Source organism: Thamnophis sirtalis, unplaced genomic scaffold, assembly GCF_051295495.1.
Source record: "Thamnophis sirtalis isolate CommonGarterSnake01/CBP01778 unplaced genomic scaffold, rThaSir2_p1.2 scaffold_4, whole genome shotgun sequence".
Taxonomy (NCBI): Eukaryota; Metazoa; Chordata; class Lepidosauria; order Squamata; family Natricidae; genus Thamnophis; species Thamnophis sirtalis.
In genome coordinates, this window is record NW_028261384.1 from 142,535,705 (window position 1) to 142,562,741 (window position 27,037).

The window sequence follows — 27,037 nt, forward strand, 5'->3', positions numbered from 1 at the left end:
CCAACTATCTACCAACTGAATCCAGCGGTGGGGTCATCTGGCCCATATCTTGCCGTCTTATAAAGAAATCTCAGGTCCAGATAAACTATGTCAGGGCGTTCCCCCAATCTACTAAATGAGTAATTAAACCTCTTTCAAAGGTTTAGCTAGTTTAAAACAAAACCCATGCGTTTCTGGAGTAGGAGATCTTAACAGGTCCAGTCTGTTCGATAGAGCGGGGGGTTGGGGGGGTTCCAACCCTGGCAACTTTAAGACTTTTGGACCGCAACTCCCAGAATTGCCCAGCCAGCTGTGCCACCTATGGGATTAATGGTAGCTGAAGTCTACCTGTCTTAAAACAGTGTTTCTCAACCTTGGCAACTTGAAGATGTCTGGACTTCAAGTCCCAGAATAACCCAGCCAGCGTCTGCGGTCGTAAAGTGTGAAAAAAGGCCGCAAGTCACTTTTTCAGCGCCGTCACTGAGTGCATGGTCCTAACTTGAGGACTACCTCCACTGCCGCCATGGCCGATTCCTGGCCCCACAGTCAGACTGAACACACCTGCCAGAAGAGCCCAGCCACCAAGGAAAGACCGGGAGCAAAGGTGAGGACATACAGACTCATGGGGCGGGAAGGGGGACCTCAGAGGTCTTCTAGGCCAACCCCCTGGACAAGGCAGGAGACCTCATGTCATCCCAGTCAAAAGGTTTGTCCTGTTTTTGAAAACCTCCAGGACCCACAACTCAACCAACAACCTGCAGGCACCCCTGCAGGCGGCCCCATCCTGGCTGAGCAAGACAAGCCAGGATTTCTGGAACCCTACAAAATATCCAGGACTCTTCTCTGCCAGAAGAAGGCGATGGGATTGCAAGGGAGAGACTTCCATCGTCAGCCTTCCTTGGGGAGCCAAATGTGGGGAGAATTCATACGGAGCATCTATTAACCCTGAGACTGGAGCACAAATTATCTGCCTACACAGCAGAACCTGTCAGTTGTTTTTTGGGGGGAGCAGACCCCGTGACGTATACACTTTTAACGTACAAAGAACGCTTGAAGGAGCATGGCCTGTGCAGCCTAAAGCAGAGAAGGCTTAGATGAGAGCCGATCAACGTTCCCCCCAATAACCGAGGGGCCGTCCCAGGGAAGCAGGTGTCCCAGTTAGGTCCTACCTGGTGGGGAACTCTGGGAGTTGAAGTCCCCAAGTCTTAGAGGGGCTAAGGACGGAGAACCCCTGCTCGATTGCACAGACTGGGCAATCTGGGTTTCAAAGGATGGCGAGGAGGAATCCCCCCAGGCACGAAAGGGGATCTGTGAAATAGATCTTAGTTAGTTCTTTTGCCCTGGAGAACTAACCAGGGGGGCATTCGCCCAGGTACGCCTGGTGCGCCAGTTGCGACCCTACCTGAACCGGGAGGCCCTCACAACAGTCACTCGGGCCCTTGTGACCTCTAGGCTGGAATACTGCAACGTGCTCTACATGGGGCTGCCCTTGAGGAGCATCCGGCGACTTCAGCTAGTGCAGAACGCAGCCGCGCGAGTGATTGTGGGTGCACCTCGGTTCACCCACATAACACCTATCCTCCACGAGCTGCGCTGGCTACCTGTCGATCTCCGGATGCGCTTCAAGGTGCTACTGATCACCCATAAAGCCCTACATGGCAGTGGATCTGGATACTTGAGAGACCGCCTTCTGCCAATTACCTCCCTACGACCTATAAGATCCCATAGGTTAGGCCTCCTCCGCATTCCATCGGCCAGCCAGTGTCGGCTGGCAACCACAAGGAGGAGGGCCTTCTCAGCAGCGGCCCCGACCCTTTGGAACGAGCTCCCCGTAGAGATTCGCACCCTCTCCACCGTCCAGGCCTTCCGCACAGCCTTGAAGAACTGGCTCGCCCGTCAGGCCTGGGGATAAGGACCATTACCCCGCCCAAATGTTGTATGCATGTTGCTTATTATTTTATTATGTGTTGTCGTCTTAGTGTTGTATTCCCCCCTCCCTGGTTTCCTGTGAGCCGCCCTGAGTCCCCTCAGGGAAAAGGGCGGCCTACAAATAAAATCAAATGAAAAAATGAAATGAAAGAACTTCTCCATTCCTGTGAATCTAAGAGCCGAGGTGGCGCAGTGGTTAGGGTGCAGCACTGCAGGCCACTTCAGCTGACTGTTATCTGCAGTTCAGCGGTTCAAATCTCACCGGCTCAAGCCTTCCATCCTTCCGAGGTGGGTGAAATGAGGACCCAGACTGTGGGGGCGATATGCTGACTCTGTAAACCGCTTAGAGAGGGCTGAAAGCCCTATGAAGCGGTATATAAGTCTAACTGCTATTGCTATCTTTAACCGGGGGGGGGGGGGCATCCCCCTACAGTTTCATGGGGAAAAGAACCACCAACCAATTTTTGGGACTTCTGGCATCTTTGGGAGTTGAGGTCCACAGCTGCCTACGGCAGCATCCACTACAGGAATTTAACAAACCACCATTGGGGTTACGTGTCCCAGCTCCAAGCACCCTCACTTCTGGTGTCACAGAAAACCCACCCTTCCCCATTGGGCAACTTTTGACTCTCGCTGGCATAACAACTTAGTTGCCTAGATCTTCAATTCTTACAACAGATTTACTTGACTGAGCTACAAAAATAAAAATCACACACACACACACACACACACCTGCGTGTTTTAGTCCCTCCTGATTCCAAGCCGTATTTGTGGAGGCACTGAAGTACCTCAAAAAGAAACTGTCCTCCTGACGCCTCCTTCTCCCACCCAGGAACCCTCGGTTTAAATCGAGAAATAAATTAAGCACCTCTCTCCCTTTCTACCAGCTATCACCTGTCTCAGGTAATTGGGCCCAAAGCACCTTTCAGTTCAGGAGAATTCCTGGTCACTTCCTCCTTGCAACAGGTGACCCGCAGCTTCCACACATATCCACCTATCAACAACCATGGAGGGGACACTTCCATGGGTTGACAATTTTGTAAGGCACAAAATACCAAAGAATTATCCTACACCTGAATTTGATTCCAAACGGAAGGCAGCCGCCCAACAGATACGCGCAGACAACTTTCGGCAAATCAAACCTCGCCGAAGATTCTCCGTCCTCCAGGTCAAGTGTGATTTTTATTTCAGAAAAGGCAGCTGAACTGATTAGCAATAGCCAAGTCATCCCAACCGTCAATAACTGTCCTTCCATCTCTGACACCACACCACAGTGCCAACTGATGACGCTTCCAGGATAGGAAGCGAGATGTTTTTTTTCTCCTCCTTCCTCCCTCCTCAAAAGATCAGTCCAGTTACTTTTCTGGAAATCAAAACCACTTCTGACATTCTGCAAATCACCCTCGTATCTTTTCCACCACCACAGACGAGCGTGTAACCTGGTTTTCTTCCTCATATACTGGATATAGTGGGATACTGAAAGCAATTCCTGAGCGTAAGCAGAGGACAATTTTGTTTTTTAGAAAGGATTCTACAGAGAAAGGCTCAGCGTGCATAACCAAAAAGGCATCCACATTATTAGCAGATCCTGAATATTTGGTTCCACCACAAAACCGCGGAGGACAAAATTGCGCTCGACGAAAGCGCGCATTTGACGTCATCACAGCGTGATGAAAACATCGCGCTGTGATCGATAAATGTAAAAATAAAGCGAAAACCTTACCCTAACCCCCCCAAACCTAACCCTTAACCTAACCCTAAATCTAACCCTAAACCTAACCCTAAATCTAACCCTAAACCTAACCCTTAACCTAACCCTAAATCTAACCCTAAACCTAACCCTTAACCTAACACTAAACCTAACGCTAACCCTTAACCTAACGCTAAACGTAACCCTAACACTCTAAACCTAACCCTTAACCTAACCCTAACCCTAACCCTTACCTTTATGTGAATCGGCTTGCTTTAATTTTATTTTTATTTCAATTTTTAATTTTTTTCATCGCGCTGTGATGACGTCACATGCGCGCTTTCGTCGAGCGCGCTTTTGTGGACCGCGGTTTTGACGGGTCACGGAATATTTTTATATAGATCTTTCATTCGAAACTCAGAAGAGTGATGCTACAAATCCACACACACACACACAGGTCATTTAACAGACCCACACACAGACACAACTTTTTAGTCTCTTGGGAGTCGATTAAGACCTGACATTTCCCTGTGGTGCAGGGATAGGGCTGCAGAGACAGAAAGTATGATTAGAGGGCAAGTGGAGTTTGCTACCCGGGTCATTCTAACAAGGACAATCAACGCACAGGAATGTGATCATTTTATGGTTTTAATGCTTGATAATGCTGCTTTATATTTATGGCTCTCGTTGTGGATACGAACCACCCAGAGTTGCTTAAGATGGGTGGGGTGGGGGAGACCCACACACGCACATTTAAAATAAATAAATCTTGCACAACCACTTGTTCTATTTTAAATGCATGGGAATTAGGCGTGAAAGGAAGCCGTAGGAAAGCAGAGGCTGAAGTAATCTGGGTTTCGCCTGGTGCTTAGGAAATAAATGAGAGACCCCAAAGGGTGTCCCCCCCACCCTCCAACATCACAGGCACCTCTGCCTTCCTCAGAGGAAGATCTAAAGGCAAAGCCTCCCACCCTCCAAGCATCCATTCCCCTATTCAGGGGCGACTCTACAAGCCAGATGGATAAAAATCAGCAGGTGAAACGAAACAGAACTGAAACTTTAAAAAAAACAAACCACCATACAGGTCATTTAATGACCGTTGAAAAAGTGGCTTAGGACCAGGGACTCACGCTTATGACAGTCGCAGCGTCCCAAAGTCACTTGATTCCCGCTTGCGACCTTCCGACGAGCAAAGTCAAAGGGGAAGCCACACTCGCTTTACGACCAGGTTACTAACGTTAACAGCTGCAGCGAATCACTTAACAACGGTGGCGAGGAAGGTGGTAAAACGGTGCAGAACCCACTTAACTGTCTCACTTAGCAGCAGCAATGCGTGGCTCAACTGTGGTCGTTAGGTTGAAGACTTCCTGTACTATAATTCTGTTTCCAGAACAACCAAATCTCATTGCCAACCTGATAAAACTACATGAGCACCCTGAGAAAGGGAACAGGAAAAGAGTTGGAGGTCTAGATGAACTGCTAGCTGTGTGTGAGAGAGAGGGAGGGAGTGAGAGGGAGAGACCCCCCAGCCCACCCTTTCCCCAATCAATGAATCAATGAATGAATCAGAAGATTATAGCAATAGCAATAGCAGTAGACTTATATACCGCTTCATAGGCCTTTCAGGCTACTGCTAGATCAGCAGGTCAGCGGTTCAAATCTCACCGGCTCAGGGTTGACTCAGCCTTCCATCCTTCCGAGGTGGGTAAAATGAGGACCCAGATTGTTGGGGGCAATATGCTGACTCTCTGTAAACCGCTTAGAGAGGCCTGAAAGGCCTATGAAGCGGTATATAAGTCTACTGCTATTGCTATTGCTATTGCTTTCAGCCCTCTCTAAGCGGTTTACAGAGAGTCAGCATATTGCCCCCAACAATCTGGGTCCTCATTTTACCCACCTCGGAAGGATGGAAGGCTGAGTCAACCCTGAGCCGGTGAGATTTGAACCGCTGACCTGCTGATCTAGCAGTAGCCTGCAGTGCTGCATTTAACCACTGCGCCACCTTGGCTCTCTGGAGCGCTGGAAGGGACCTAGTCCGACCCCCTGTACCATTTCAGACAAGTCCAGACTCTTCTTTAAAAACCTCCAGTGATGGAGCATTGGAGCACACATAAGTCATTCCATTAGTTGATCTGGGATTATAGACTATCAGAGCTGGAAGGGACCTGGGAGGTCTTCTAGTCCAGCCCCCTGCTCAAACACGAGACCCTACACCATTCCAGACCAAGGGTTGCCTAATCCAGTGTTTCTCAACCTTGGCAACTTGAAGATGTCTGGATTTCAACTCCCAGAATTCCCCAGCCAGCGAATGCTTAATCATTCCCCTGGCTCAGCTGATAAGGGAGGAGAGCTTGTGGCTTAGAGGTTAATACAACTGCATAATCCAGTGTTTCTCAACCTTGGCAACTTGAAGATGTCTGGATTTCAACTCCCAGAATTCCCCAGCCAGCGAATTCTTAAAAGCCTCCACTGATGGAGCCGCCGCATCTTCTGGAGGGAAGCTGGTTCCCGCTGCAGAGGACCCCCACTTCCAGGGTCCATGTTTACCCTCCACGTTCAAACCCAGGTCATGCCCCTGACCGGCTGGCAATCATTAGCCACTGGCCTTTGAACCCCCCCACCTCCGCTAAGCCAACATCTCAAGAGCAGCATCAGGCCGCCAAACTTGGGCTTAGGTGAAGCCAGGTCAGCACCAGCATCCCTTGAAATTGGGGGGGGGGGAGAGAAGAAGGGACCCTTTTCCCCCAGGAAACAAAAAGCACCATCCCAGGTTAACAATTATTTATCCATGCATCAAAAAATATTGTTTTTAACACACAACCCCAAAGAAAGCGCTTTTTTTCTTTTGCAGGCTCCCTTTTGCAAAGCCCCCCCCCCCCCCAACGCCCAACCTCCCGCCCTTTGCAGCCAGACCCCAAAACGTGGCCTGGAAAGAGGCGTGTCTTACCCCCCCCACTCCCATCCCCCCCCCAGGGCTCCCCACAAATTGCATGCGGTCTATTAGGAGGGGCTGGGGGAGGAAAACGGGGGTCCCTCCCTCTCGCCCCCAATGCCCCCCCACCAGGCTCCCCCCTCCCCTCCCCAGGAGCCCCCGCTCAGGATGAGGGCGCTGCCCCTCCCCCCAAAAGGCCCCTGCAGGGGGCCCCCAGCTTTGCCCCTCCCCCCCCACTGCAGCCACACCCCCGCGGGGGGAGGGGGGAAAGGGGGGCGCCGCTCCCCACGGGCCACGCGGGGCCGCACGTGCGCGAAAGGCCGCCGCCGCCGCGTCCTCCTCCAGCGGGCCCGGAGAGGGAGGGAGGGGGGGCGCGGAGGGGGTGGGGAGCCCCGGTTCCCATGACGACGCAGGCCTTCCCTCACCACCACCACCATCACCACCCCGCGGCGCGCCTTACCCGCCGGTGGCTGGGTGGGTTGGTGGGCGAGGCGGCGGGGGCGAGGCAGCGGGGGGGGCGGGCCGGGGGGGCCGAGGAGGAGGAGGAGGAGGAGGAGGAGAAAGAGGCCGCGACGGCTCTTCCAGGGCTCTGCGGCTCCGCGTCTCGCGCTCCTTCCTCCTCTCGCCGCTTGTTTGTGTTTGTAACCAAGATGGCCGCCCTCCGCCCGGTCACGTGACGCGGGCTCCCCCCTCCCCTCCTCCCCGAAGGCGCGCGGGAGGGCGTCACGTGTGCCGGGGGGGGACGGGACGTCGCTGGACGTGACCCCGCGCGCTTCCCTCAGACGTGATCCCCCCTCAGGCCCCGCCCCCTTTCCCCCCTCCTTTTTTTCTTTTGGGGCCGTTTGAACGTCGTGACTCCTCCCCTCATCAGACCGCGCCGTCACGTGATACGAGCTCCGGTCCCGCCCCCCCGCGTCCCTTTTTTTGGGGGGGAGCCTGAGGTGAAGGAAAGTCGACGTCGTTTGGACGTGGCCCCTCCCCGCCGTCTCACGTGATCCAAGCTCCCCACCCCACGCCCTTCATTTTTTTCTTTCTCATTTAGCCTCTCGCGTGACGTCACGCGCCTGTGACAAAATGATGTCAAGGGAGGCTATGGAAGCCGGGGGCCCCTCTGAGCATGCGCAGAGCGCCTTTGGCTCCTCTCCTGGCGAACGAGGCGCTCTGTGTGTGTGTGTGTGTGTTAAGACAGAGGCGGACTTCAACTCCCATAATTCCCCCTGTCACAGTATGGGTGGGTGGGGGTTCTGGGAGTTGAAGTCCATGGTCAAAAATGGCCTTGAGGGTGGACAAGGCCTGAGGTAAAGGTCACTGCAGACGCGCCCCCCCCCCCCCCCGCCCCAACCTGTCCCAGAGCTTCATTTGGAAGAATTAAATCTTATTCCAGATCCTGCCTGGTTGCCTTTGATTTTTAGGGAGTCAAAACATAGTATATTTTTTGGAGGGGGGGCGAGGAGCCCCCCCAGCCATGGGGCTGATAAGAGCCCCCCTTTTCCTTTGGACTAAATCAGGGGGTCTCCAAACTTTGCCCCGTTAAGACCGTTGGACTTCAAATCCCAGAATTCCCCAGCCGGCAGGCTGGGGAATTCTGGGAGTTGAAGTCCAACCGTCTTAATGGGGCCAAATTTGGGGTCCCCTGGTGTAAATCCTCGCCTTGTGAGAAGCTTCATATCCAAATATATTTTATTCCTTATACTGTTTCCTTTATACTTTTGGTCTCTTGACAGAAAAAAAAAACCACCGGAAGAAACTAGAAGCAGTTGAAATGTTGATTGACAGCTGTTTGTCAAGCTGGGTTGACAAAATCACAAAGGAGGAGGTGATAAAGCCAAGGAAGACCATCAAAACCATTTTAAAAAAAAGCCAAAAGTCAGAATATCTTGGACCAGTGACGCAGCACCCGGAAAAAAATACGGCATCCTTCACTTAATCCTCCAGGGGGAAGATTGAAGGGAAACGGAGATCCCGGCAGAAATAAATTGTAAATTTAATGAATTTATATGCCACCCAATCTTGAAGGACTCCGGGCGGCTTACAAAATACAAGAAGAACATCGTGGCTTCAAAGCCGAAAGGTTTGGTTTGGACAAAAACTCAGCAGCGCTTTTTTCATGCGGCTGTTGTGAAAAATAGGATCACCAACATGATCACCAACGTCCGATGATGGATATGGCAGAAGAAGAAGAAGAAGAAGAAGAAGAAGAAGAAGAAGAAGAAGAAGAAGAAGAAGAAGAAGAAGAAGAAAAGAAGAAGAAGATATTGTTTCCATCTTCCCCTAAAATATTAACAGAGGTCTGATAACCAAAGTCTTCCCTAGAGAATTGACAAGTCCAGCTGAAACTAACTTAATCAATTAAAATTAGCAAGCGTCCTTCGTTTAGATCCTAAAAAGTTGGCTTCTATATATCCGAACTTACAACCCAAATGCTGGAGATGTGATTCTCTCGACGCTTACATATTTCATATATGGTGGACTTGCAAAAAGGCTAAGGCATTTTGGATAAAAAATATGGTGGATTATGCAAAACGTTCTTTAAAAGAAGGATAAAGTTTACCCCTCAGTTATTTTTGTTAGGTATAATTACCGATTGTACAGCTGTGGAGATTAATTTGATTTTGCACTTAATAACTGCAGCTAGATTGCTGGTGGCGCAATGCTGGAAGAAGGAAGACTTGCCTACAATTCAAGAATGGACATTGAAAGTCACAAACTTAGCAGAGATGGCTAAAATATCTGCATATCTTAAGGACCACTCAAACGAGAGATATAAACGAGACTGGAAAAAATGGATCGATTATGTACAAAATAAATATGGGACTAAGAAATTCCAGATAGCTTATGATTAAGATCAGGAATGATATAAATTGTTTAAAGTTAGCCCAGCAAGGAGGAGCTAAGCTGAATGTAAAGATGTTATCAATTTTCTATTCTTTTTTCAAATATATTTCAGACTGTTTTTGTTAAAGATTTAAAATTAGCAAACTTCCTCAAAATCCCATAAGTTACTAAAACCTCATCCACGTATCAAAGGATAGGGTTTGCAAGCATAAACAGAGTTAATGAAATTAGGTCTCCCAAAGGAATTGCGTGTTCACGAGAACAAACTTATCTACACATATACACACACACACACACATACACACACCATAAGTGTAACCCTAGAATCACCATATGAGACGCTTCCACACCCCGGATAAACTCCCTTGGTAAAAATCTGCTGCTGTACTGTTGTAATATAGTTCCTTGTGTAGGTGTGGGTCACCCATGGCCCAGTTCATACCGGGGCATGCAGAGCCACGCTGAACCACACAGGAGAAAACAAACTCCTAAAACTCCATAACATCCTGATAGTTCATAACATAACATCCTGAGATGTGCCCTACCAATGACGCCCAGGATTTGACCATATATAGACAGAACTTCCCTGAGCAGTAGATTAGAAATTGTACTTTTACAGGCTGTTTTTAACCACATGCTGATTGCTCCTCCTGCCTTTGTCCTATCTCAATAAAAGGGGCTACCAGACTCCCAATCTGGGTCGCTCCATCCCGAGAAAGATCGTGTCCGTGTCTTTTCTCCACATTGGCCTCACGGACGACCCACGGGAACGTCACATTTGGTAGCAGAGGATGGTTACTTCGCACTGTACCCCATTTCTCTGCAAATCATTTTGCATTTCGGAATAAACGTTTCTTCTTTCCTCCCAGCTGTCTGGATCTCATTTTTATTTATTCCACTCACGCAGTCAAGTTAAAACCCTAAATGATTTGACATTCTCAATCTTGAACTTTTATATATGCCAGTTCTAAAATGTTAACGCTTTGCTGGGCAACGCCCAGAGCCCCTCTCTGAGAGGGAGATGGATGGCCATTCAAACACGTGAAAAAATAAATAAAATGTGCTTTTCCAGCCGATTCCTGAAAGGCAGGAAGGCGGCAGAGATCGACTTTGCCCCCCTGGCTCTGCAACCTCTGGAAACCCCTGGAAAAGGGGAGCCCATCTTCCCTCATCACCCCCACTGCCTAAAACTGCTTTGGTCTGTTTTGCAAGCGCATTGGATTTGCCGATTCACGTTTGTTTCGCAATCGGTGGCTCTTCCACAATCTTTCTTACGGATGCGGTTACCGAGTTGGCTATTTATAGTTCTGTGTTGGGTTCCTACTTCACTTTTGTCTCCTCAATTTCATTTTGATATTTTTCGCCCCCATTTTCACTGCCAAGATTCCTCTTAATTTTGAAGAGACTAACAAGAGTTGGAAGGGACCTTGGAGGTCTTCTAGCCCAACCTCCCCCGGCTCAAGCAGGAGAAACCTCTACCATCTCAGACAAGTGACTGTCCAATCTCTTCCTGAAAACCTCCAGGGATGGAGCGTCCAGGATTTCTGGTGGCAAGCAGTTCCCCGGGTTAATTGCCCTCCCTGTTAGGAAGTTTCTCCTCCCTTCCAGGTTGCGTCTCTCCTTGATCACTTTCCAACCATCATTTCTCGTCCTGCCCTCCGACGCGTTGGACTCTTTGACAGGCTAACAGAGTTGGAAGGGACCTTGGAGGTCTTCTAGTCCACCCCTCTCCTCAAACAGGAGGCCCTGTGCCGTTCCAGACAAATGGTTGTCCAATGGTTGTCCAATCCAATGGTTGAAGAGCCGAGGTGGCGCGGTGGTTAAATGCAGCACTGCAGGCTACTGCTAGATCAGCAGTTCGGCGGTTCAAATCTCACCGGCTCAGGGTTGACTCAGCCTTCCATCCTTCCGAGGTGGGTAAAATGAGGACCCAGATTGTTGGGGGCAATATGCTGACTCTCTGTAAACCGCTTAGAGAGGCCTGAAAGGCCTATGAAGCGGTATATAAGTCTACTGCTATTGCTATTGCTATTGCTATTGCTCTTCCTGAAAACCTCCAGGGATGGAGCGTCCAGGATTTCTGGTGGCAAGCAGTTCCCCGGGTTAATTGCCCTCCCTGTTAGGAAGTTTCTCCTCCCTTCCAGGTTGCGTCTCTCCTTGATCACTTTCCAACCATCATTTCTCGTCCTGCCCTCTGATGCGTTGGACTCTTTGACAGGCTAACAGAGTTGGAAGGGACCTTGGAGGTCTTCTAGTCCGCCCCTCTCCTCAAACAGGAGGCCCTATACCGTTCCAGACAAATGGTTGTCCAATCTCTTCTTAAAAACTTCCAGTGTTGGAGCATCCACAACTTCTGGAGGGATGTTTGTTCAAATAGTTAATTGTTTTCAATGTCAGGAAATTTCTCCCATATTCCAGGTTGTTTCCCTCCTCGTTTAGTTTCCTTCTAGTTGCTTCTAGTCCTGCCTTCAGGCCAAATTTCTATTTTTGCCCTCTGCAATGGGTTGCCCCAAGCAATTCCTCCTTATCTGCAGGCATATAAGCCTCAATTCCTTCCTGTAAGTTACTAATCCTCATGGAATTCTTTATTGGCCAATTATATACGCGGCTAAAGAATGCAAGAGGGCAGATTCAGGACCACACCTGTTTCCCCCACCACCACCCATTCAACTCTTTTCTCCCCCTTGTGAAAGAGGGTGGTTTTCAACCCTCAGCTGAGGGATATATGCCCCACCACGCCCCAGCTGGACTGAAATCAAGATAAGTGAATTGCCTGATCAACCACATTCAAAAATATCTTTCTTTTTTTTCCCCAATCAGAAACAAAACACGCAGGGACCTGGGAGAAGTTGGGGGGGGGACACATAACAAGCAGAGTGGGGTGCAATTTGTTGACAACCTGCGCAGTGGATTCTTGGAACGGAAGGATCCAATCTCCAATTTCTCACCTGGCGACAGCATCGCGACGGGGTTCGCTTCAGCCTTGGTTCAAATAGTAATTCAGAAGATCCGTGGGACTCTTCGCTACCCAGCATAGCTTTCTAATCGCCCCTCCCTCGCTGGGTGGCAGCACTGGGAGCCCCCCCCCTCTGAAACTGGCCTGAAGGGTGCTGGGCTGCCGGCATTAATGCTGGTTCGGTGCGCACGCAAATTTTCATTTACCGCCAAACCGCTACTGGTTCAGCTGAACCAGTAGGAATCCGGCACGGGTGCTGAGCCTCGAACCGGGCTCCAGGTGGGCTCAAGGGAGGTTGTGGGTGCTTGTCAAACCAACGAAAGCTCCTGAAAGCTGGGGCCACGTTTGCCCCGAGGCATCACCTCCACCTGGAGACCCCAGTGGAGAAGTGGGGAAGATAAGAGTCGTGGGTTGGCTGTTGGGCGTTTCCATTGCTCCCCAAATGTGCCTGCCAATCTGTCCCCCCCACTTCCCCTCCCTTTCTTTTGATCTTTGTCCCGGGGCCACACCCCATGATGAGACACTGGCACGTAAAGTCCTCACGGTGAAGAGGAAAGTCCAAGGTTCGAGATGAGCAGCCTCTTGCCCTCTGCCCGTGAAGGGTGGGTGGGAAGTGCGGCCAGCTATATAAGTCGGAATGGGAGATACGCTCACCCTTCACTCCAGCTGCTTCCCGGGATGGGCTGCAAGAAGGCAGGCCTGGTGGTGGCGGCGGTGCTGCTCCTCCTGGCCCCGGAGGGCCTTTTCGCCACCGGACCCAGAAGGTAAGCACCGACGCGTAGATTAAACCGAGGGAATGACAGGCAGCCTGGATCCGTTTCCAGCTAAAACGTCCTCCGGTGTCAAGCAGAGCAGCAAAGATGATGGGCAGTCGTGTCGTACGAGCGACGGGTGGAAACCAATTCAGGAATCCCGAAATAAGAGGAAATTTCTTAAGCGTCAGAACAATTAACCAGTGAAACATCTGGACTCCAGAGGGTGTGGGTGCTTCATCGTTGGAGGGTTTTAAGAAGAGAGACTGGGTAGTTGCTTGTCTGAAATGGAAGAGGGCAGGGGTATCAAACTCAGCGGCTGGAATACTGCAATGTGCTCTACATGGGGCTGCCCTTGAAGAGCATTCAGCGACTTCAGCTAGTCCAGAATGCGGCCGCGCGAGCGATTGTGGGTGCACCTCGCTTCACCCACGTTACACCTATCCTCCGCGAGCTGCACTGGCTGCCTGTCGATCTCCGAGTGTGCTTCAAGGTGCTACTTATCACCTATAAAGCCCTTCATGGTAGTGGGCCTGGGTATTTGAGAGACCGCCTACTGCCAATTACCTCCACTAGACCGATACGATCGCATCGATTAGGCCTCCTCCGAATTCCATCTACTAGCCAGTGCAAACTGGCAACTACCCGGAGGAGAGCCTTCTCGGTGGCTGCTCCGACCCTCTGGAACGAACTCCCCGTGGAGATTCGGACCCTCACCACCCTCCAATCTTTCCGCGCCGCTTTAAAGATCTGGCTGTCCCGGCTGGCCTGGGGTTAAGATTCCAACCCCACCCGAATTGTGTGACTGTTGTGCTCTCTTTTAATATGTTGTATTGTTTCCATATTAGAATACTGTTTGTCTTTCCCCCCCACTCCCTTTTTGAATTGTGAGCCGCCCTGAGTCCCCCCAGGGAAAAGGGCAGCATACAAATAAAGGAAATTCAATTCAATTCCATTCAGCGGACTGGCCTGGAAATAGCAAACGACCGGCTCAATGTGCCCCCGACAGCCAAAACGGTTTGGGTGGGGGGCCTCTTGTGTCCCCACGCACCCCGTTTTGTCCAGCAAAGTGCTGCTGGAGGCTGTCCAGACTGAAAACAAGGCCTCATGCAGCCCCCACCCCTCCCGTGCCCCGTTTTGGCTGGCAGGCTGCTGCTGGAGGCCTCCGTCCCGTCCTTCCCTCCGCTGGCCCACGGAGGAGAGCTACATCCCCGATCTGGCGCCCTGGAAGACATCCAGTTTGACAGCCTTGGTCTGGGGTCTCCTGCTTGAGCAGGGGGCTGGACTGGAAGACCTCCAAGGTCCCTTCCAGCACTATTATGACTTAAGTTAGACTGTCGGGGATCATTCAAAAACACCTGGACGATACACGGAGGCGTTTCAGCATTTCTTCTGCCCTTAAAGCTGAAGCCGGAAGCTTCTTTGGGGTGGGGGTGCGAGTCTTAAGGGTGGGAATCCCATTTTTAACAGACCTGAGAAGAGCTGAGTGAGGTCTGGCTCTGGGGGAGCTAAGGGGAGGCTTGTAGTCGCCCCACAACAGAGGGAACCCCCGAAATGTCGGAAGGCGAGCAGCACCCGCTGGGAGAGAGGCTCTCTGCCTCGTCTACGGAGCTTCTCCATCACCCCGACTATGGTTGTCCCAAAGGTGCTTTAGTGGGCAGAACGGAGGAAGCTTCTTGGAGGAGAAGTGAAAAGTTTTTTTAAAAAAGCCAAGAAAGTTGACTTTTGACCCTATGCCCAAAATCTTCATTTAACTTGGATAAGTAACGAAACGTCACAGTGTAATAAACTTTGGTCCAGGTGGAAGGATTTCACCTTTGTTTTACTTGTGATGGTTCCCTCCACGTTGTCTTTGCTGCTCATCCTAAGGCCTGGGTTCCGGACCCTTCCCCCCCCCGCCCCCCGAGGCAGACCCACGCCCTCCTGGGCACCGGGGGAGGGGGTGGGTGGCGAGGAACACCCCAAGGCTTCTTAGAGGCGAACCTTGGAGGCTTTTGCCCTCGGAGGCCATTGGAAGGTCCTGTGAGGTGCAGGGGGGGGGAGATCCTGGGGGGTGGTGGTCTCTGGGTGTAGCCCGTCCCATTGGCCCTCCAGCTGCTGTAAAAGGGAGGGGAGTTGGGGTGGGGCAGGGTGCTCTGTCTATGTGAGGAAGTTAATCCTCCCTGCCCCTCCCTTTGCTCTGCCGTTTCAGGGCCCACTTAGTCCCAGGTGTGGAGACTCCACGGAGGACCCTGAGCACAGACTGTGAGTAGTATTTCCCTTCCAATCAAGGAGAATATTTGTAGCTCCAGGTTGTATTTCCCTTCCTCGCTCCCTCCCTCCCTTTTTCCTTTCCACCCTCCTCCCTTCCTTCCTTTTCTCTCCTTCCTTCCTTATTTCCTTCTTTCTCTTCCTTCCTTTTCCTTCCTTCTGTCCCTTTCTTTCCATCCCTTCCTTCCTTTTCTCTCCTTTGTCCCTTTTTTTCTTCCTTCCTTCCTTCCTTCTGTCCCTTTCTTTCCATCCCTTCCTTCCTTTTCTCTCCTTTGTCCCTTTTTTCTTCCTTCCTTCCTTCCTTCTATCCCTTTCTTTCCATCCCTTCCTTCCATCCTTTTCTCTCCTTCCTTCCTTCTCCTTCCTTCTTTCCTTCCTTTTCCTTCCTTCCTTCCTTCTGTCCCTTTCTTTCCATCCCTCCCTCCATTCCTTCCTTCCTTCTCTCTCCTTCCTTCCTTCCTTCCTTCCTTCCTTTTCCTTCCTTCTATCCCTTTCTTTCCATCCCTTCCTTCCTTTTCTCTCTTTTGTCCCTTTTTTTCTTCCTTCCTTCCTTCCTTCCATCCCTTTCTTTCCATCCCTTCCTTCCATCCTTTTCTCTCCTTCCTTCTCCTTCCTTCTTTCCTTCCTTTTCCTTCCTTCCTTCCTTCTGTCCCTTTCTTTCCATCCCTCCCTCCATTCCTTCCTTTTTCTCTCTCTCTCCTTCCTTCCTTCCTTTTCTCTCCTTCCTTCCTTATTTCCTTCTTTTTTTCCTTCCTTTTCCTTCCTTCCTTCTATCCCTTTCTTTCCATCCCTTCTTTCCTTTTCTCTCCTTCGTCCCTTTCCCTCCCTCCCTTCCTTCCTTCCTTATATCCCTTTCTTTCCATCCCTTCCTTCCTTCCTTTTCTCTCCTTCCTTCTCCTTCTTTCCTTCCTTCCTTTTCCTTCCTTCCTTCTGTCCCTTTCTTTCCATCCCTCCCTCCATTCCTTCCTTTTTTCTCTCTCCTTCCTTCCTTCCTTCCTTCCTTCCTTCCTTCCTTCCTTCCTTCCTTCCTTCCTTATTTCCCCTGCACTGCCCTGGTCCCAGAGGGAGCAAGGGGCATCTTCTGCGCAGATGCCGGGGGGGGGGGCACCTGGGAGCTTTGGAGGCAGAGGGGCGAAGGGGGCATTCCACAGCTCCCAACCCCTCCCTCCCGAAGCAGGGAGTGGCCATGCAGTGCCAAGCCAGGCGCTTCCAGGCACTGGGAAACCCAGCATCCCTTGCCCCTGAGGGGCTGTGGATCAGGGGCTGGAGGGGCTGACCTTTTGATCCCCCTTCCCCTTAGACTACTGCGACTTTGACAATGACGACCATCCCTTCTGCGACTGGAGCCAGCCCCCCGACAGCCAGGGAAGCCGGTGGCTCCGAGGACAGGGGCAGAAGCCCGGGGAGAGCCCTGGACCCCCCGAAGGAGACATCGTACGGAGTAAGAGCTTCGCGGTGGCCCCGGTGGTCTCTTCTGCGGCGGCTGCGCTGGGCCCCTCTCAGGCCAACACCCTCGCGGGGCCCCGGGACAGACAGGCGGCCCTAGGGTTGGCACCCGCTGCCCCTGGATGCGTGCCAGGACGCCTCCCTGCTGCTACCTTGATCCGGGACCCTTCCCTCTCCTGGCCGAGCTTCCCCACCACCTGGGGCTCCCGGCAGAGGGGGGGGACACCCCACAGATCCGAGGGCAGCAAGCCAAGGCCCTCCCTGCAGAGCCTGCCCTTCGGGGTGCACCTGGCGCCACTCGGCAGGGGGCCCATCGGCCCGGCCCTTCTGCTCTCCAGCCCCCTAAACGGGCTTCTCCCTTCCCAGGAGACAATTACATCCACCCAGCAGCTGGAGGGCTCGCACAGCTGGAGAGCCCGGATGTGGACCCGGCGGGGGCGGAGGTCTGCGTGCGATTCCTGTATTATTTGTACGGCCTCAGCAACGAAGTCCTGCTGAGCGTCGAGATCCAGGATGCTTCGGGCAGTGTCGCCCTCGTGTGGACCCCGAAGAGGGTGCAGAGCACCTCCTGGCTGAGTGGGGCCATCACAGTTCCTGCCCAGACTCCGCGCCCCTTCAAGGTAAACGGGGGGGCAGGGAGGCAGGGGAGAGTCCTCAACCTATGACCATAATCGGCCTGGCAATTGCAGTCATAGATCGCGATGTTCGTAAAGCAGGTCACTCCATGATTGGAGTCATTGCATCCGTTTGTGTGGCATTCATTAAGTGAACAGGCTCCCCCCCCCCCCACTATTGTCTGATTTATTTGCGGGAATCGGGAAGAAGGAAACCCCATTTCCCCGCAGAAATAGAAATCCGGGGTCACCCGTAAAGGAAGGGCCAAAAATGCGGTCACGTGAACCACGAGGGCTGGGGGCCACGTCAGAACTTCGGAACCAGGTTGTAAGTCCCGTTTGGAGGAGCCTGTCGTAATTTCCAACGGTCGCTAAGCAGCCAGTCATAAGTTGAGGATTATCACTACTCAGGTCATTCTGCCTTACTGGCTGCCTATTTTATTTTGTTTTATTTCCGTTTTTATTATTTTATTTCATTTTACTATTTTATGTTTTATTTTATTATTTTATTTTCATTTCATTTTATTATATTTTATTTTACTATTTTATGGTTTTTTACTATTTTATTTTTTACTCTACTTTTTATTTTATTTTATTTTTTTTACTTTACTTTTCATTTTATTATTTCATTTTATGTTTTGTTTTGTTTTATTTTACTAATTTATTATTTTATGTTTTATTTTATTATTTTATTTTGTTTTATTTTATTTTATGTTTTTGTTTTGTTTTATTATTTTATTTTGTTTTATTATTTTATTTTACTTTACTTTATTTTTTATTTTATTTTATTTTATTTTACATTTTATTATATTTTATTTTACTATTTTATTAGTTTATGTTTTATTTTATTAGTTTATGTTTTATTTTATTAGTTTATGTTTTATTTTATTAATTTATGTTTTATTTTATTTAATTTATTTTATTTTATTATTTTATTTTATATTTTGTTTTGTTTTTATTATTTTATTTTTTTTATTATTATTTTTTATTTTACTTTTTATTTTATTTTATTTTACATTTTATTTTATTATTTTATGTTTTATTTTATTAGTTTATTTTATTTTGTTTTATTATTTTATTTTATGTTTTGTATTGTTTTATTATTTTATTTTGCTTTTATTATTTTATTTTTCTTTACTTTATTTTTTATTTTATTTTACATTTTATTATATTTTATTTTACTATTTTATTATTTTATGTTTTATTTTATTAGTTTATGTTTTATTTTATTAGTTTATTTTGTTTTATTATTTTATTTTGTTTTATTAATTTTATTTTACTTTACTTTTTTATTTTATTTTACATTTTATTTTATTATTTTATTTTACATTTTATTTTATTATTTATGTTTTATTTTATTATATACGAGTATTTTATTTTGTTTTATCTAGCAATTCAATATAGCTGGCTCTGGGCAGACTAGAATAAAAAAAACAACAAGGCAGATAAAAACAAACATAAACTACTCTTAAAAAGAGGGAAACATAAATAGAAGCATGAAGGCAGGAGCAGAAGCAGCATTGGAAACCCAAATATATCGCGGAATTGGAAGGGATTTTGAAGGTCTTCTGGTGGTCCAACCGATCTTGGTTATACCTCACAGTTGGCCCACCTAAGCTCTCGCATGGTTGGTCCTTTACGCCGTCCTTGTCCTTGTCTGATCTGAATTTCATAAAACAATCCTTGTTAACTCTTGGGGCTGTAAAGGCCCTATTTTGAGGGCAGGAACAAACCCTGATCTGTCTTTCTATCCAGGTTGTTTTCAAAGGCAAAGAGGTCAGCACAGGAGACGTCACACTGGCTCTGGACTCCATCTTCATCAACCGGGACCTTGTTCACGTAAGCGTTCTTCCCCCAGGCCCCCACCACCACCTTCACGCTTCGGTACAGCGTTTCCCAACCTTGGCGGCTTTAAGATGGATGGACTTGAACTCCCAGAATTCTCTGGCACTGATGCACTAATGTTTTTTCCTTTTGTCAAAGCACCTGGTGTGCCCAAATATGGGTGCCTGGAGTGGGGCTGATAGGCAAAAGGGAAGCGGTATGCTCTCTCCCGTATTTGGGCACACCAGGTTCTTTGACAAAAGAAAAAGCACTTCATCATTCCCCTGCTCAGCTGATAAGGGAGGAGAACTTGTGGCTTAGAGGTTAATACAACTGCCTAATCAGTAAAAACAGCCCAAGGTTGAATCCCAGTAAGGGTAAGGCTAGCTGATGAGAGGTAACTAGCTTGAAATAGATCTATACTAGTCTCCCTTCGTTTATTTATCAGCAAAAATGACACACACACAAGCACACACACACACACTCACCCTTGTGGCCTGCTTACTCTCTTGTAATCCCTTCCTCTGCAATCTTCGCACTCTGGGCGGTAGAATTCTGGCTAGGAAATTCTGGGAGTTAAACTCCATCCAACTTAAAAGGCACCAAGGTTGAGAACAGTGCTCTGGAGAAGAAGGGCTTTGCTGAACGGGTGGGGGTCTCATTCTTTCCCCCGCCCCTCTTCTACAGCCTGTGGGACCAAATGCGATTTTGATACTGAACTGGACCTCTGCGGGTGGAGCAACCCACAAGAGGGAGATGTGTTTTGGACTCAGTTGGCTGGCTCCACAGGGATACCTGGTGTGGGGCCATCAGATGACTTCTCCAGGCCTGGAGGTGAGTATGTGTTGGGCAAGGAAATTGTGAATGTTGCGCCTTTTTTTAAAGTGTTGTCTTGTCTACTTATCCCCTTTCCCTTGTCTGTTGTGAGCCGCCCAGAGTCCTCCGGGAGTGGGCGGCATACAAGACAAATAAAATGAAAAAAATGAAATGAAATGAACTACCTGTTGAAGCAGGTATTCCCAAAATGCTTTCATGTGATGTTCCCGTGGTTCGCCCATGAGGCCAATGTTGAGAAAAGACACGGACACGATCTTTCTCGGATGAGGCGACCCAGATTGGAGGTCTGGTAGCCCCTTTTATTGAGATAGGACAAAGGCAGGAGGAGCAATCAGCATGTGATTTAAGACAGCCTGTCAAACTACAATGCTAATCTACTGCTCAGGGAAGTTCTGTCTATATATGGTCAAATCCTGGGCGTCGTTGGTAAGGCACATCTAGAGTGACTATCAGGATGTTATGTTATTCACTATCAGGATATTAGGATGTCATGGAGTACTATCAGGATGTTATGTTCTTTAGGAGTTTGTTTTTTTCCTGTGTGGTTCAGCGTGGCTGCGCATGCCCTGTTATGCACTGGGCCATGGGTGACCCACACCTACACAAGGAGTTATATGACAACATCTCCTACTTTTTTTCTTTTTTATAACAGACACTGGGGTATTGTAAGGGCTGTGGGATATCTCTTTCCTCTTCCTCTCTCTCTCTGTCTCTCTCTTCACTTTCTCTTTCCCTCTTTCCCATTCTTCCGTCACTTTCTCCTTCTCCCTTCTCTCTCCCACTTTGTCTTCATCCAACGCAAGTAGAGGTTTCCTTTGCATGTAGCTTGGGCCACCTTGTATCAAGCAGGTGAGAAGCATATTTCAAATACGCATCAAGCATATTTCAACTTTTAACGCCACATTTCCACCCTTAACAGCGTTTCAGTATCACTATCACTCGTATTTACATCATGGCTTTTTGAACTTACTTTATACATCGTTATTCTAGGAACTGTATCATTATTTACATATGTACATAGTTTTAACACATCCATATTTACAAATATATACAATATCTTCCCTTTTTAATATACCTCTCCATTAGTCTCTTGTATGTCCTTTGCATCTATTTTCTAGCCAATTATACCATATATTTCAAATCATATAATAATCTGTTTCTTCTCTATCTTTTAATTCCGTAGTTAGCCTGTCCATCTCAGCACAATCAATCACCTTTTTTTTTATTACCGTGGCATCTGAAGAAACGCTCTCTTGTTTCCAGTTTTGAGCAAATGTAATCCTCTCTTATTATACCTAATAGGAATAATTCCGGTCTCGATTCAGTTTTTTTGCTTCGTAATTTCTTCTAGACATGTCTTTATTCGGTTCCAATACTTCCTGGCTTTCGGGCACCTCCACCACATATAGAAAAATGTGCCTGGGTTTATATTTGCATCTCCAGCATCTGTTCCGAAACATTTCTGCCAAGCCTCCGGAGGTTTTTATGGCCCAGCAGTCTCTCTCTCACACACACACACACACACACACACACACACACACACACGGACTCTTGCCCCAAAGCCAATTCAAATCCTTTCCACTGTCGTTGTAGCTGGTTCCTACATGTGGCTGGAGCCTTTCGAGGAGGAAAGTCGTGGAAGCGGCTTTCTGAAGAGCTCCATGTTCAGTTCGAGAGCAGTTCGAGAGGGTGCCTCCTCCTGACCTTCTTCTACACTCTCCATGGCGTCTCCGACGATGCGGCCCTGAAGATCTACGCGGCTCCCCTAGGCAGGTTCCTGGGACTTCGGAAGGCGACCCGCCCTCCCCACATAGACCCTCCGAGGAGACGGAGCCTTGAGTAAACACCCTTCCCTCTTTGTGTTTCCCGTACATAGGGGGAGACCTGAAGGTCCCGTTGCTGACTCTCAAAGGGGAACATGGTCCCAACTGGAAGGGAAGATCTGTTAATTATACCGGGAGGGGGGACATCCAGGTAAGGGCGTCGAAGGAGAGGTGATGCGGGGGGTGGGGAGGGGGTTGCTGCTCACTTTGGCCCTGTGGGAGTAGAAGGAGCAGAGGCAGAGGTGGGTTACTGCGGGAATGGTCCGGTATGGCCCTTCGGCCATACCGGACCATTCCCGCAGCAACCCACCTCTGAGTGGCCCGGAGCAGCTGAGAGCATACTGGTACGGTGGCTCTTTTGGCCCATCCTCCCATGCCCTATACTTGTTTTTATGGCAAAGGGCAAAGTGCCCACGTGTGCACATCATGCGATTCCTCTGCGAGCCCCAACAATGAGCTGGTTGTCGCAGGGGCAGTGGATTGCGCACACGCGCACAGCGCGAGTCAGGCGCTTGTGCGAAGAGAACACGCGAGTGCATTATCAGCGTACCAGAAGTGACAGTAAGAGCCACTCGCCACCGAGCAGAGGGTGTGATACCTGCAGTCCTCCTAATTTAAGCCCAAAATTCCCATTGCTAAATGAGACGGTTGCTAAATGAGTTTGCCCCATTTGGATAACCTTCCTTGACACGGTTGTTAAGTGAATCACTGCCGTTGTTAAGTTAGTAACACGGTTGTTAAGTGAATCTGGCTTCCCCGTTGAATTTGAGAAAGCAAAAGGGGGATCACATGACCACGGGGGGGGTGTTGCAATGGCCGTAAGTGTGAAAAACAGTCACCACCCTTTTTTCAGTGCCGTCGTAACTTCAAGTAATCACTGAATGAATGGTTTTAAGTGAAGGATGACCTGCATCCACTGGACAGATTCTCAGTCTCCCAAAACCAAAAATGGCACCCAGAGATTTTCCTAAGCATTTTCCTTTACGGTCCGACACCTACGGACGGAATCTTGCCAAACTGTAGCAGACTATTTTCCTCCTCAGAGGTATCCTTTCGGAATTAATAGGAAGGAACTGTCTTCACCCTCTTTTTTCCACGCAAACGGAGCTCTCCCTTTCTCCTTTGGAGTGCAGCCCTTCCCTGTGGGGAATCCAGGCGACATTCCACCACACAGACTTTCAGTCTGGAACGTCTCGTTTGTCGAAAGTGCCCCCCTCTGCTTGCTCTAGAACGGGAAACTCCAAACTTGGAGGCTTTAAGAGTTGTGGACTTCAACTCCCAGAAACGCCCAGGCCTTTTGGCTCCTTAGAGATTGCGGAGGAAGGGATTAGGAGAGAGTAAGCAGGCCACAATGGGTATACGGATCAAAAGGAATGCATCAGTGGATGCAGGGGATTCTGGGAATTGGAAGTAGTCCACTCCTCTTAAAGCAACCAGGTTTGTTGCCACAGCTGGAGACCCCGGCCCTAGAATCCAAGGTGCCTCCTTACCATTGTGTGATCTCAACTCAACTCCTCTTTAGCCGAGCATGTCTTAGTCAGCTGACAAGGAGCCTGCCAACCGCACAGCTGCTTACACTACGGGCTGGATCCGGCCAAAAATGGGCTGCGCGGAGGCTCTGCCAGCCAAAACAAGCCGCATGTCCATCTCCCCGTGGCCCATTTTTTAGCCTCCATGGCCTCCTGCAGCACTCTGCCAGCCACAAACGGGCTGCAGGGGGGGTCTTGTAGGGCCTCCGTACGGCCCATTTTTGGCTTCAGAGTGCTGCTGGAGGCCATGGAGGGTGAAAATGAGGCATGGGTGGGGGGGAACCATGCACCCTCCTGTGCCCCGTTTTGGCTGGTAAAGTGTTGCAGGAGGCCGTTTAGGCCGAAAACAGGGCAGAGGGGGCCGCAGGCAGCCCCCTGTGCCCTGTTTTGGCCAGTAGGGTGCTACAGGAGGCATCAGTCCAGCCTCCCCACCCTCCCCGCCCCACCACCAGCACGTGGAGGAGAACTACAATGCTGATCCGGCCCTCGAAGAAATCCAGTTTGACACCCCCTACTCTACGCAGACGGTCTGATCTTAGCAATAGCAATAGCAGCAGTTAGACTTATATACCGCTTCATAGGGCTTTCAGCCCTCTCTAAGCGGTTTACAGAGTCAGCATATTGCCCCCACAATCCGGGTCCTCATTTTACCCACCTCGGAAGGATGGAAGGCTGAGTCAACCGTGAGCCGGTGAGATTTGAACCGCTGAACTGCAGATAGCAGTCAGCTGAAGTGGCCTGCAGTACTGCACCCTAACCACTGCGCCACCTCGGCTCTTAGAGAGGGTAATTAACATAACTGTTGCCTGCGATGCCACACCCAGCAGTTGAGTGGGCATCCTTAAGCATCCACGGGCATCCTTTCCAGCTGGTGGTTACTCACGGTTTTTCCACTTCTAGTTTGTCTTCGAAGGCATCTATGCAGGGAATCCCGGCTTGGCAGTGGACAATGTGGCAGTTTCTCCCTGTGAAGGTAACCTAGCCCTTGTGGGGCAAGTGGTGGTGGTGGTGGGGGAGTGGGGCTGAAGAATAGCCAAGGGGTGAAGGGAAGCTGATTCTGCCTAGCCGCCTTCCCTGCCCCACAGATATTTTTGCCAGCTGTGATTTCAACAACAACATGGACCCCTTCTGTGGCTGGAGAGAGTCTATGAATAACATCTGGAAGCGGACAAACCAAAACACCCCAACCGAAGACACTGGGCCCCCTGGAGATTATCCCCACGGTGGTAAGAAGAAGGGCACACGCCTGGGATCTCAAGACAGGGATTTCATCACTTCCACCACATTAGAATTGGGGCAGAGGTGACATTCAGCAGGTTCTGACCTGTTCTAGAGAACCAGTAGCGGAAATTTTGAGTAGTTCGGAGAACCGGCAAATACCACCTCTGGCTGGCCCCGCCCCCATCTATTCTCTGCCTCCCGAGTCCCCAGCTGATAGGGAGGAAATGGGGATTTTGCAATCACCTTCCCCTGCCACGCCCACTAAGCCATGCCCACTCAGCCATAGCCACGCCCACAGGAACCGGTAGTAAAACAATTGAACCCCACCACTGAATTGGGGGACAAAAATAAAGGGGAGTGTGCTGGATGCCAGATGGCGATTTGGGCAGGGAATTGCTGAAAAAGATTAATCCCACCTGCCCTGTCTCCTTTGGGATCCTTCTAGTAGTCAGTGTCTTGTGCGATTTGCAGCAATGCACAAAACACAACATTGTGTAGCAAGAAAGGAAAATATTTGCAGCTCAAGATGGAAATGAGGGGCTTGTTTTCTTGCAGACGTTTCATGGCCCAAACTAGGTAATCAGTGCTAGAAGGAGAAGAGGAGGAGGAGGAGGAGGAGGAGGAGGAGGAGAAGAGGAGGAGGAGGAGGAGGAGGAGGAGGAGGAGGAGGAGGAGGAGGAGGAGGAGGAGGAGGAGGAGGAGAGGTCTAGGACAACTTGCCACAGCTGTGGCCAGCTTGCCATGGCCAAATCACGAAAGGACTACTTGTCACAGGCAATTCGTTGAAGGGCAACTTGCTGTAGTACCCATGTTACATGATAACAAAGAAATGGTGGGAAAGAATCATGAAAGAAAGGATGCAGAAGGAGGGGCAACATGAAATGCAAATGGCAAAAATGTAAAAATATTTTTTCAAATCATTTTAAATCATTAAATACAATTGTTGAATTGTCCGGCGGTGAGTTGTCGTGCAGGAAATTGGCCTCGGCAAGTTGTCCCACGGTGAGTGGGCCATGGTGAATTGGCAGGGATGAGTTGGCCACGGAGAGTTGTTCCACTCTGGAGGAGGGTTGTGGTCAGTGCTAGACGAGCATAGTTGTTTCCTTGCAGACATCTCCTGACCCAACTGGGTAACATCATCAGTGTAATGATCCTTGATGAACATCATCTAGCAGTAAGGATGTTACCTACGTGGGTTCATGAAAGGTCTGCAAGAAAACAACCAAAGTCAGAGAGCGCCAAGGACCCCCTCACAATACTCTGTGGCCTGACCTCTTCCCTCTGGCGCCTGTCCGTGTTGACATAAGGACCATGGATGCCCTGATGGGTCTCCCTCACCGTTTTTTTAGAAGGCTACTACATCTACGTAGAAGGCGGCCAACTGAAGCCGAACGAGTCTACGCGTTTCTCCAGCTCGCCATTCTGCATCAGTCAGGAGGCCTGCGTTGAATTCTACTACCACATGCATAGCGTCGTGGAAGTGGAGACTCAGTTGCAGGTCCTGCTGGAGGACCCTTCAGGAAGCGCCGTTCTACTCTGGAACCGTACGGGGACCCAGAGTCCCAACTGGCTGCATGGATCTGTGACATTGCCGTACACCAGAGCACAGCCAAGCAAGGTTGGTGGAAGAGGAGACTAACGGATCCCCGGTGTACAAGGAGCACCAGTGTAGTTTATTGACAACCAGGAATTTGCATATTTTAGGATGTGGGGGGAAAGGGTAGGACAGATGTCTGCATATCTGCGGCGGTCCCAGCTTTTGGGTAAGATGAATCATGGTTGACTACCAATAAAGGACAATATTTGTAGCTCAGAATTGAAATGAGGGTGCTGTCAGGTTTCCTAAAAATGTCCTGATTAATTTATGAGCCTCAAGCCAAAGTTCAAAAGAAATCCAAGGTTCAAGGTTTATTACACTTGTATGCCGCCCTATTCCCGGAGGGACTCAGGGCGGCTAACAAACCGAAGGGGAAGGGAATGATACAGATAGAAAGCAATAAAAACAAAGAAACAAAATACAGAAACAATTTAAAAGCCGTCAACAGCCACACAATTCGAGTGGGGATGGGAACTTGTCAACCCCAGGCCTGCTGGAACAGCCAGGTTTTGACGGCTTTGCGGAAAGCCTAAAGGGTGGTGAGGGTCCAGATCTCCACAGGGAGGTCGTTCCAGAGGGCCGGAGCAGCCACAGAGAAGGCCCTCCTCCGGGTGGTCGACAATCGGCATTGGCCGGCGGATGGAATTCGGAGGAGGCCTAGTCTGTGGTATCTGATAGGTCTTTGGGAGGTAATTGGCAGCAGGCGGTCTCTCAAGTACCCAGGTCCAATACCATGAAGGGCTAATCCAGTTGTTTATTAGGAGCCCCATTAGGCAAGGCCTTTTCGCAGTCATATCTGAGCCTTGTTTGAATTATAGCTGAA

The 27,037-nt window shown here is 49.5% G+C and overlaps 2 protein-coding genes across 2 annotated transcripts in view; one reads left to right on the forward strand and one right to left on the reverse strand.

Annotated features, from left to right (window-relative positions):
• GIGYF1 (GRB10 interacting GYF protein 1) overlaps window positions 1–7,183 on the reverse strand; it is a 32,893-nt gene extending 25,710 nt beyond the window's left edge. Inside the window, 1 exon segment of the mRNA XM_087714328.1 lies at window positions 6,991–7,183. The gene's annotated coding sequence lies outside the window, so the exon portion shown is untranslated.
• Window positions 7,184–12,981: 5,798 nt separating this feature from the next.
• Window positions 12,982–27,037, forward strand: part of ZAN (zonadhesin) — a 38,498-nt gene continuing 24,442 nt past the window's right edge. The window contains 11 exon segments of the mRNA XM_087715041.1: window positions 12,982–13,085; window positions 15,265–15,317; window positions 16,624–16,764; window positions 17,136–17,389; window positions 19,139–19,330; window positions 19,807–20,041; window positions 21,638–21,733; window positions 21,921–22,018; window positions 24,297–24,369; window positions 24,482–24,622; window positions 25,967–26,235. Coding sequence (XP_087571167.1) covers window positions 13,000–13,085; window positions 15,265–15,317; window positions 16,624–16,764; window positions 17,136–17,389; window positions 19,139–19,330; window positions 19,807–20,041; window positions 21,638–21,733; window positions 21,921–22,018; window positions 24,297–24,369; window positions 24,482–24,622; window positions 25,967–26,235 — 1,638 coding nt within the window. The 5' untranslated portion in view covers window positions 12,982–12,999.